At 51.4% G+C, this 12,042-nt stretch overlaps 1 protein-coding gene across 1 annotated transcript; it reads right to left on the bottom strand.

Annotated features, from left to right (window-relative positions):
• Positions 1-3,381: 3,381 nt before the first annotated feature.
• HMGB3 (high mobility group box 3) lies at positions 3,382-8,325 on the bottom strand. The gene is made up of 5 exons (XM_043897525.1): positions 8,229-8,325; positions 5,907-6,061; positions 5,488-5,627; positions 4,834-5,008; positions 3,382-4,404 (listed from the first exon to the last, which is right to left on the bottom strand). Exons 2-5 carry the CDS (start codon positions 6,054-6,056, stop codon positions 4,264-4,266), a joined length of 606 nt encoding a protein of 201 aa, XP_043753460.1. The 5' UTR covers positions 6,057-6,061; positions 8,229-8,325; the 3' UTR covers positions 3,382-4,263.
• Between the last annotated feature and the right edge of the window lie 3,717 nt (positions 8,326-12,042).

Below are 12,042 nucleotides of genomic sequence, written 5' to 3'. Positions count from 1 at the left end.
TTTGATGCTATTATAAATGGAATTGTTTAGTTTCATTTTTCAAATTGTTCATTGCTAATATATAGAAAAGTAATTTTTATACATTCATCTTGTGTCCTGCAATTTTGCTGAACTCATCTGTTCTGACAGTTTTATTTGGAAACTCCTTAGGATTGTCTATGTACAAGATGACCTCACCTGCAAGTGCACATAGCTTTATTCCTTCATTTCCAGTCTGGATGCTTTTTCTTTTTCTTGCTTAATTGCCCTGGCTAGAACTTCTAGCACAATGATGAATAGAAGTGGCAGAAGTAGATGTCCTTCTATTGTTCCTAAACCTAGGGGGAAAGCAGGAAAGCTTTCAGTCTTTAATTGAGTATATTAGTTACGGGTTTTCCTAATTGTTCTCTACATGTTGAGGAAGTTCCATTCTATTTCCAGTTTTCTGAGTGGTTTTTTTTTTTTTAATCGCAGAGGGGTGTTGTATTTTTTTTGTGTGTCCCCTACTCCCCAGGAGTGCTGTATTTTATCAAACACTTTTAATATATCTACTGAGATGATGCTTTCATTATTTTGTCAATATGCTGTCCCAGATTCTTTTTTAACATCTTAGGAGGATGGAGCTTCCCAGTGGTGAAGAATCATCTGCCAATGCAGGAGACACAGGTTTGATCCCTGGGTTGGGAAGATCCCCTGGAGGAGATGTCAACCCACTCCAGTATTCTTGCCTGAAAAATCTCATGGACAGAGAAGCCTGTCAGGCTGTAGTCCATGGGGTCTCAAAAGAGTCGGACATGACTGAGCAACCAGGCACGCACTTAGGAGAATGCTCAAGATACAAAACAAGGTGGAATTTGGTCTGTTTGAAGCAGGAAAGGAAGCCTGGGGCTACAGAGTTGACAGAGCGATCACTCCCTCCCAAATAGCTTTGGGCTCCACATGAAACTAAGCCAGAGGCCAAGTACAGCAAGTGGCCCCAGCCGCTCTCATCCAAGACTCCTTGTTGGGGTTGGCTCTGCCAGCCAACTGAGCCCTAACCCTTGGCCTTAGGGAGTGCTGGCTGGCCAGGCTGGCTGATTACAAGTACCCAGCCACTTTATCAACAGCAGCTCCTGCAAACTGCATATTCACCCTGACACAGGGCTCCAGAGCTAACTCCCTGCTACCCCTCTGGCTGAAGGGTTGATCTAGGTAGGGGATTTGGAGTCCTTAATGCTTGCTCTTTTTGATAGTATCTTTCTATTAAATGTTAGTTGAGATCTATCGTTACGGTGAAGTGTCCTTTTAAAGTCTTGATTATAATCAGCCCAAAATACAGAGGTTCAGTATCTCAGACAGATTGCAGACAGCCCACTGATTACTTTTTGGGAAGACTGATTAAGAAACTTTATTACAGGAAATGAATGCATCTAAAGTCCCCAAATCCATTTGTGACAAGAGACACACAGAAGACATAGACAACAGTTGCTACATCACAGCCTTGTTCTTTCCAAATTATAAAGCATCATTCAAGAACGGGGTGAGGATGTTAGAAGACAGAGGTGGTTAGAGAAAGCAGCTACTGGCCTTTTGATTAAAAAAATAACAAACAGGTTGGTGTTGCAGGAACACATACTGCGGGCCCAGAAATCAAGCTAAGCTGAAGCCTAAGGTGGTGACACCATACCACTTGTAGCATCTCAGAGAAGCTACAAGGCATCATTCTATTAAGAGGAGCAATGGTAATGGGTGAGAATCCTACAGTAGGCAGTCCTCTCACTGAAAGCAGCGTATGGGCCAAGCTGCCTGAGTCTCTTTAGAACTAAATATCTCCTTAATCAAAGACCACTTAACAAGTCCCCCACTTAGGTTTAACTACTACAGGAGCACAAAAAAAGTCATCCCTTTTAGACTTTGCCCTTCCATAGTTGGCTTCTCTAGCTTCCACCAGACAGAGGAGGACTTCGAAGCATGAAATCGCTCCTTTGTGACTACAGGTTGAGCTTCCCTCCCACACTTGACTAGGTTGGTCACAGCTCCCGTGTCTTAGCCTGGTAGGTTGCGTGTCAGGCAGCAGAGGCTTCGGTTGAAAATGCCAAAGGCTGGAGGGAAGTGACTGGGCACAGCTAAAGCAGGCAGGGGCCACCTGGGAACAGATTCCTCCAGGCAAACCTCAGGACCAAGGTTTTTTAAATTAGTGGTCATTTTCTAGAACTAGAAAAACACATTTAGGACAAACAGTTGTGATGTGAGAAGGAATGGCTATGAATACAGATTAGAGACCCAGCCAGTGACCATGACCACGACCCTGACAGAGTGGGGAAGATACTACCTGCAGACAGCCAAGCTTCTCAATAGTGAATTTTAAGAAAAGCACTTTCTTCTTAGTGTCATTAAAACACCCTTGAGTGCTTCACAGCCTCCAACACGTACATTTGCGGATTAATGCCGGACAGGTATCAACACTCACCCCCAACACGGTCCCCTTCATTACTGCCAACAATTCAATGCACATACACAGCAGCACTCAAAATATTTAAGGTCACCATCTGCCACGATGGCCATCACCCCTCAGCCCAACCTGGACAAAATGCTACACCTTCCAAAAGGAAATAAACACTGAAACATATAACAAGCCTCTTCAAGCGTAAGAACATTTTAACAACAATCTATATTCCAAATAAACAACCTCAAACCATGGGTAGACCAGTCTTTTTTTTCTGATGACATCTACTTAGAAGCAGTTGATGCCATCAGCTTGCCCTGCAGGTGCCCCTTGATGGCGCCCAGCCATCTTCCTTGAGGTGTTTGGTTTCTTGAATTTGGAGGGAAGAGGACACTGCACCCTCCTCCATGCAGCCCTCACTGGGGTCTAAGAGAGGATGCCAAGCTCAAGAACACCTTGATCATTGAGCAAAATAATGTTCTACTATGAGTACTGGGGCATGGGGGGGGGGGCATGGGTGAAAGAAAAAAAAAAAAGCCTGAAAGAATGTGTTTTTTTGCTGTTTAGCAATGAATTTGACCACCTCCCCAGTGTGTGTGGGGGGGAGGGTGGGGGGTAGAGTGGGAGATTTAAAAAAAAGAAACCTAAACCAAAAACAAACCCCAGTAGTAGTCAGCCTCAATCTTAACCACCCACCTTCCTAAACCTCTGAGGACTGCTAAATCTTGTCTGTGACCTTAGCACCTACATTCAGCAGCTTAGACTTCACCTTAATGCCTTTCAGACACAAACAAAATCATGCAGTAGCTTCAAGTAGCCTTCTTTATCTCTGTCCTCAGTAGGTTGGCCACAGTAAGCTAAAGAGAAGTTATTTACCAGATTCACCAGGAGGCTAGTTACCAGATGCCATGGAGTGGGTTGTCCTCCTGCTAAGACTGCTGTGAGTCAGACATTTAGACTGTCATCATAGAGCACAATTTTAAAAATGTAATACTGTTTATTTAACTTCAAAAACATTTCAACATTCTAAACATACAAAAAAAATAACAGAACATTGCAGATTGTGTTTAGTACAGAAGGTTCTTGAACTTTCACTGGTGCAGTGGCTCTTGGCTTTGCTGACAATGAACAGTTCTACAGTTTGTTTAAAAAAAAAAAAACAACAGTTTAAAACTACCGCACTTCAACTAAAAAGGATCCAAAACACTTCTCATGCCTGCTGACCCCCCTCCCCTTTCCACAGCTAAGAATGGCAGCGGGATGCTATGTCGCTATATACAAAAACAAGACAACCTGAAGCTAAATGGATGCCCACTGCAGTGTCCACAGGTCCAGCCCCGCAGTGCACGCCCTGAGCTACGGCCCCTCTGGAAGGCATTGCCCCCACAGCCTCCACACCAAGCAAGGAGCATCAAGAGTGTGTCTCGGTTGCTTTGTTCTTTTTACAAACTATAGATATGTACAGTTGAGAACTCGGGATTTCTAGCCAATGACCATAGAATTAACACACCACCTTACAAATTAAAAAAAAAAATGCCAGAAACATCTTTAAATGCCTTGTCACACCAACAGCAAAGTGCACAGAGTGAGGAGAACACGAGAGCCTTTTCATTTTAAAAATGTTTGGAAATATGTACAACTTTGATACAGTTTCCAGGTGCTCCGGACACCCATGGCCACTTAATGTAAACCACTTACAACTGCTAGAGCACTTTGAGAGACTAAGATATGATCATGAGCCAATCGGGTAATTAAACCTAATGAGGGCAACAGACACGTCTTGGGTGAGAGGTGTGTCAATCAAGGCGCTCCCTACTCTAAGGTATTCACAAGGAGACAGATCAACAGTTTTTTTTTTTTTATTCATCCTCTTCCTCCTCCTCCTCCTCCTCCTCCTCCTCCTCCTCCTCTTCATCTTCCTCTTCCACCTTTTTCCGGGCAACTTTAGCAGGACCCTTGGCGCCATCAAACTTCCCTTTAGACTTATAGTCTGCGACATCCTGGAAGGGACAGACACACATTGCAAATGAGTCAAGGGTAGAAGCAAGCCATCCCCACCCCAGAAGGAGAATGCACGGGAGGAAGACAGGGCTGCTCTTTGAAGTATTTCTTTCCAGATTCAAACTGGGTTCACAGCCATTCCAATTGCAGAGTGCATGGGTGTTCACGTGCTCTCGAAGTCCAGTGAATAAGCACTATCTGACCCTCTGCTGGGGGCACCCCCATATGATCACATTCTGAAGCCTGCCTGAAAAGCTGTCTCAGACACAACCATCTGTCAGAAGCCGGACCACCAGTATACCAGGCGGATCTGGCATGGAGACGAGTCCTGCAGCCTTCCACCCCCAGCCCAGCCATGGCAGCTGACCGTCCACCTTTCCAGGCTCCCGGAGGCCCCAGCCTGTGCAGGGTATACTCTGGTCCCTTACCTTCTCATACTTCTCCTTCAGCTTTGCTGCCTTGTTGATGTATGGCTGCTTCTCACTGTCACTTAAGTTATTCCACATCTCGCCCAGTTTCTTTGCCACATCTCCAATAGAGATGCCAGGGTTTGTAGACTTGATCTTGGGACGGAATTCAGAGCAAAATAGGAAAAATCCAGACCTTGTGGGGAGAGAATTGTATACATCAGAGGAGAACCCACCAAAACGGGAACTGAAGTCAAGATCCCATGTTGCTGAATGCACAAATTCCTACCACTATGACTCTTCCCTCAAGTGAAGAAATGCGTGATGCCATGCACAATATTACAAAGTTGCAGGCACTAGAATACTTAAGAGACTTCAGAAATAGGTGCTTTGTCAGTTATTGGGAAAAGGATAGAGAAAACGCCAATGGACACTGACACCCAGAACTGGGCTGTCTGACCCCTTCCCAGTGGAAATGCCAACAGCCAACCACCATGCATGCGTACAGCTCACAAAGACAGCCACAACCAGGAATTTCCCTGGCCCTGCACTGTACAGCTCAAAGTATACATTGTTTTGCTGTGGTATCGCAACATCTTTTTAGGTAAAGTTGTCTTTTTTAAAAATGCAGAAGGAAAGCTCTTAACTGCTATCCTGAATCCTATAGCCACTTACGGTGGTCTCTTGGGGGCATTAGGGTCCTTCTTCTTCTTGCCTCCCTTAGCTGGTCCATAATCCTTCATTTCCCGATCATAGCGCACTTTATCCGCCTTTGCCATCTCATCGAATTTCGACTTCTCTTTCCCGGACATGGTCTGCAAACACAGGACCTGTTAAATTCCTCAATGCAGTGAGCACATACCTGTTCAGCTGTCCTGTAATTACGGTGGCAGCTGCAAGAATCACTTGCAAAAGGGGATGACAGCCTTAAACCCTTGTACAATCTTCAAAAACAAAACAAAATTCTAAGAAGAGACAAGATGAGTCTAAGTAAAGAGGAAGAAAACAGCCACCCGGAGCTACATTGAAGGTCAGTAACCAGAAAGTGTGAAATCCAACTAAGAGTGGCTGGAAAGATACAAAAGAAAAAATACCTTCCACCTCTCAGAGCATTTCTTGGAAAATTCAGCAAAATTGACAGGGACCTCTGGGTTTTTCTTCTTATGTTCCTCTCTGCACGTCTGCACAAAGAAGGCATAAGCAGACATCTTGCCCTTTGGTTTTTTGGGATCACCTTTAGCCATCTTGACTGGTGAAGGGAAGAGAGACAAAGAGAAACAAACACAATGAACATATGCAAGACATACCAAAGGTGGCCGTTTTGGAAGAACCCTCACCCCAATCCTGCAGCCACTCTAGCAGCTGAAGGCAGAGTAGGGAGGAAATCAGTTTCACTGTCGCTTGTCATTTAACTTTTGACCAGCATGAAGTGCGCTGGTTTGTGAGTTACTTCTCCAGGAGTGATCAAGTTCTCCAAATGGAACCAACCCAAGTTGTGTGGTTCTGAGCTATATTGCGACTCAGAACTACTACGTTTTGCAAACTACAATTCAAAAGTGGGAAGGGCACACGGAGGACACGTTGGTAAAGGGTGCAGGCGGGTGGCAGAAGCTTGCAACCAACCACTTCAGGCTAGCGGGTCATCTGTTTTACTATGTTAGAGACAACAATACTGTTGCCACTGAGGATTACAAGACCAAACCAGGAGAACTGTAAATAGGGAACACTTGAAATTTCACTATTTTTGATGCGTGCTGGCTTATAAAAATGGCTTTTACAAGAAGAGTAATCTAGCAAGTGAGCAGATCTCCCTTGTACTATTTAGTTCCAATCTGTATCTTCATCATTACCTAAAGGGGGAGGGGAGACCGAAAGGGCTAGTCTTGCCCATCGGTAAAAAGGCAAGCATGTCCAGCCAGGAACACTTTCTGCAAAGTTTCCAAATCAAAATGCAGCTGTGGCGTGTCATCGTCCCTGTCCCACCCCCCCTGCTTCCCGCCATCTTTTCCTTTTCCCACACCCAAGGTCATCACGCTAAATTCAAGCGCTCCCCTTCCCTGGGAGCGACCGAGGGGCTGAATCTGGGCCCCGCGGTGGCGGCGCGGGTGCGGCGGCGCGGGTCGCTGGGGAGCCCGGGGCCGGCCACGGACGGCCGGGCTCGGCCCCGCGCTGGGTCACTCGGACACGCAGAATTCACCTTCCATTTTGTCAAAAGCTTCCTGATGAAAGAAAGTGCCCCTGAAATCCGCCACTGCCACCCCCGGGGGACGCACGGAGCGGGGGGCGGCGGCGGCGGCAGCGCGCCGGGGGCGCGGAGCCGAGCGGGCAGCGGCGGTGATCGCGGCGCCCGCCGCGCCTCCAAGCTCCGCTCGCTAAAATGGCTGATCCGCGCGCGGCCGGCGCGGGCGGCGGCGGCGGCGGCGAACAAAGCGGTCCGGGCCCCGCCACCGCCGCCGCCCGCTCGCCAGCCCCCACCCCGCCCCGCCCCGCCCGGGGCTGCGGGGGCCGCGGGCCGGACCCCCCGCCCCCGGCGGCGGCGGGGAGCGCACTCCTCAGGATAACAAAGGCGCCCGTGCGGCCATGACGCTCGGCCGTGCAGGGGCCCGCGGCAGCGCCCCCGGCCCTCCACGCCGCCCGCCCCAGGCCGCGGGCGCTGGGGCCGAGGCCGGAGCCCGCCCGGGTGTCCCCGCCGCCCGTCCGCCCGCCGCTCGCCTGAGCCCAGCGCCGCGCCGCGCCGCGCCAGCCATGTTCACGGCGGCGGCGGCGGCGGCGGTGCCCTGCGGGCAGGAGATGAGCAGGGGGAGGCCGGCCCGCGCCCCCCCTCCCCGGGCCGCCGGGCGCTCCCGCGACGGCCATGTTAATGCAGAAGCAGCAGTGCAGCCCCCCGGGGCCGCGCGGCGCCCAGCCGAGATGGTGAGCGAAGTTTGCCTGTGCCGTAGTCCCCGGCGGGCAGCGGTCGCCCGGCCTCCCCGGAGTCCGTCCCAGGCGGAGAAGCACCGGCCCCCTGCCCCGGTCCGCCGCCCGGCGCCGGGACGCGCGCCGCCCGAACCCGCAGTCGCCCCTTGGCTCGCGCCGCCGCAGCTGCCCGAACATCTGGCTTCAGAGGGGGCCAAGGTCCCTGGGCCGCTGCCCCGGGGGGCGTCGGCCGGGACGGGTTCCGCGGAGGGAACGCAGCCCCAACAGTGGGGAGCTCAGGTTGATGCATGGAAAAGTTGAAACACCTGAATCGCTTTTTCCTTCCCGCACCTATAGCAAAGAGGGGAGGCGAAGGGGGCGGGAAGGGCGCGCGGAGGAGAGGCAGGGGGCGGCGGCGGAGCGCGCTCGCGGCGGCGCGGGCCGGAGGAAAGTTGTGCGGGCGCTGCTTCTGCGGCGGCGGCGGCGGCGGTGGCGGCGGCGGCGGGCGGTGCGAAACGTACCTGTATTGTTCGCTAGTCTGGGCAGCGCAGGGCACGACGCGCGGCTCAGCGCTCCACAGCCTCGCGCTAGCTGCCTCCACGAGAGCCGCCTGATTGGCCAGCGGGCTCCGCCGTTTAAAACAACCTCCTCGCCCGGCCATTGGCTGCGGGCCTCATGAATATTAAACAGGCGCGGGAGCCCATTGGGCGCGGCCGCTGGGCTCATTCATTCAAACAGAACAACCCGCCGGCGCTAGCTGCCGCGGCAAAACCGAGGAATAATAATAATCTCGCTTGCCCACTCCTCGCGCCCCCCGCCCTTTTCGCACCGAGGTGGCATCTCAAAGGACTTTGGAGAGGTGGCTCCGCCATTCCCTGCGGCCTCGGCCTCCGGTGTTTGGAGGGCAAGGTCGAGCCGGGTTGCGCTGCCCTCTGCTCCTTTTGAGCCGCGGCCTCTGCGTCCCGGGTCCCCTGTTCCCTAAGCAGCCCCCACCCACCACCCCTCACCCTAGCCACCCGCCCCAGGACAACTCCGAGATCGACCGTGAGGGTCGACTGTCCTTCACCTCCACCGAGTTCCTCCGCGACTCTGCTGCAGGGGCCTTGCGGCAGGCACCTAGCTCTTATAAGCCCGGCGGAAAGCGGCTGCTCGCTCGAGTAGGAAAGCTGCTGTGAGATCTCAGGGTTTCGGGACTCGCACCCCGCCTTAAAAGAACCTGATTGTGCTCCCGAGGATCGCGCTCGTCTAGGCTCTTTCCACTAATTCCCAGAAAGTCAATCTGTGCTGCAATTGCGGAACCAGCGAGCTAGGTGGGCTAGAGGACGAAAACGGAGTTTGGCATAAGGAGAGAAATCGGGAGTAATAGTAACTTTATGGGCAGGGAGTCAGTCCCCTATTCACCACCTCAGTTTAGGCCCGCGTTCCCTTTGCTCTTCTGACACACACCCTACTGAAGAATAAAAGTTATTGGAATGAATGAATGGGATTTGACCTGGCCTTGGCTTTGTCACTGGGTGGTATGGCTTTGAGGAAGTCAGTTCTTTGGGGGGGGATTCAGGCAATGATTTTCAAAGAGGGAGAGGGCAGTGTCACCTCTAACGGATGTTGGGAAATGTTGCTGCTGGAATTTAATAGGCGAGGATGGCCAGAGATGCCAAATGTCCTGCATTGTACAGGAGAGTCGCTTAGGAGGGAGCAATGTCCCATTCCAAATGCTAGTGTCAGCCCTGCTGAAAACTGTCTGAGGGTCCCCTTCCTCTTGAAGATACCATGAGCCTCCTGGAAAGAATGGAGGGGAAAAAAGGAAAGCTGAGAAAAGGAGCACAGTTCAAGGGTTGAAATTTGGAGAAAATAGTGGCAGAGGTATCATGAGTTATTCTACAGATATTCCCTTTCTAAAGCACTTTTGAAAGCCCAGGATACTCACCTATTAATAATTTCCATATTTATAAATGAGAGCCACCTGAAGATGAGTTTTTGAAACACTGTTTCCAGCAACTGTGGCTGAGTCTGAGCTGTACAAGGGAAATGACCTCAGAATGAACCTACCTCCCCACCCCCACCCAGCTCTTGCCAGCTCCTCAGTGTCATGACTTAGGCTGTGGCCCTATAGCTGGCATTGCTGGGCTTCGAACGTTAGGGATCCACTTGGAATCTAATGAAGGCAAAGATAGTGCCCTTTTGCAAGAGCCACAGGTATCAAAGTCAGTTTCTTAGGTCCCCAGTTTACAGACTCCTCGGAATGCAGACATCTTAAGGCTCTTTCATCTAATCCCCTGCCCTGTTAAGAGTTAGCTGAGTGCTCACCTACCTTCTCCTTGCATACCTCCACTCACAGTGAACTTACCACCTCCTTTCTGGGTGGTCTTCCATCTGGGCCTATCTCTGAGCCCTGGGGTCACCATCCTACACACAGTCTAATCCCTTATCCTTCAGAGATGGCACAGCAGGCCAAGTCTCTTCTCCAGTCTGACGGCTCCAACTTCTTCCACTACAGGTTCTCAGAGTCTGCTACTCTCAAGCCACTCCCCCGTCTTCTGTTTCTACCCTTCCCAGAAGGAAGCAGGGCCTCCAGTTATAGTGTGACCACTCTCCAGAGTGCCCTGGCCTCTCAGTGTTGTCAGGCCTTTCTAGGCCAGAGATGTGAGGTGGGACAGGGGCCTCCTTCTGGTCTGGCCACTGCCTGGTGTCCTGGTCACAATGGGAAGCTGCCCTTACCAGTTGGAAGCACCAAACTGGGAACACCTGAATGGTCAGACTCAGAGCCTGTGGGTACTTCTTAACGGACCCCTGAGTGGCTGGTGAGGGTCACACTCATAAGCACAGGGAAGTCACAAGCAGCACATGTATACAGACTCACACATACACCTGGGCACACCTAGGGCATTCACAGATGCAGCAGCTTGAAAGCCAAGCCAGAGAAGTAAGAGTATCTCCCTGCTGGAAGAGAGCTTAGAGTAAGTCGTGCCCAGACAACACTGTCAAGATCCCCTCTTCCCACCCACTGCTAGAGCCCTGCCCATTGGTCTCTGATTTCTGTGTACATACCTCGAATGACAAAATTTGTCTTCTTACTCGTCGAAGGAAGACTTTCCATGTCTGCTCCTGAGCAGCGCCTTCTCTTAACCAGTTGAGGCACTTGGCCTGAAGCTGCGACCTGTGGTCACTGTGAGCAGAACCAACAGAAAGTGACTATGACATCACCGAGCCGTGTCAGAGGTCTGCAGATGGTTGCCATGGTTCCCTGCCCTGCCCCCCACAAACACACCTATGGCCCAAGTCCCCATGTCTCCCTCAGGCCCAGTCTCCCCAATTTCTCCATTCCTTCCACACTGAGTCTCAGTCAGGAGACTCCTCACAGTTTGAGTTTCTCCTCAGCCCAGACTGTCCGTAACAGCAGCCTGAGCACAAAAACTCTCTCATAACTCAATCCCATGTACATATCTTGAATGTCTACTCATAAGTAACAGAAAGGAGATGGGATGAAGGGGTGTCTGGGGCTGGAGGGCAGGGGAGAGGCAGTAGCTTTGGGCTCTGTTTCTGACGTTGTGGTGGGCCTTCTGCCATGTCACCTCAGTTCCCCCAGTCCCAGAGTCACGTGTCAAAGGTGGTACGACCTACCTTCTCCACACCGGCCATTGTCCAGTCCGCGGGTGAGGAAGGGTAGGTGTGAGAGTGATCTGGTGGCCACGTATAAAAGGCCACCCAGGGGAGGCTAAGAATCAGCCTGGAAGGGTATCAAAAGTGACAAAGTCAGGGGTGAGCAGACATGGCCCAGACTCAGGGGTTCCAAGGCACGTTGCTTTTTCTATCTGCAGCAAAATTCGGCACTCGGTGGCTTGGCTTGGGGGTAGCTCAAGGTACTGGAGTGTGCTGAGCCCCTGCCTGGGCCTCCCTGGAGTACTTTAACAACATTAGTTCCCTAGGAGGCCAGGGCTGTCCATGCAAGGGAACCTCAAACCAGAATTCCATAAGCCACTCCACTGCCTGGAGATGTCAGGAGAACATTCAACGGAGATAGGGAATATGACAAAGTGTGGTAAAGAGGTTTCCATTCAGTTCCTGTCAGTTCAAGACCCTCTCCCCCTGCCCCCAAATTAGGAGTAATCCTCATCATTCAACACAAATGAAACCCCAGTCCCTTAGACCTCACCCTACCCTACCCCTACCCTAGGTCTCCATCTGAGCACCCAGGGCTGAAAGTAACATCCCTGAGGCCCAACCTTCACTGGCTGTAAAGATCCCCAAATGAGCAGTCTTTCACAAGGGATCTGGTGGTGGTGGTGGTGGTGGTGCTGGTGGTTTAATCACTAAGTTGTATCCAACTCTTGCAAC

The sequence above is a fragment of the Cervus elaphus genome, chromosome X (genome assembly GCF_910594005.1).
Source record: "Cervus elaphus chromosome X, mCerEla1.1, whole genome shotgun sequence".
Lineage (NCBI taxonomy): Eukaryota > Metazoa > Chordata > Mammalia > Artiodactyla > Cervidae > Cervus > Cervus elaphus.
Note: the sequence above shows the minus strand (reverse complement) of the source record. Positions and strands in the feature narration are given on the sequence as shown.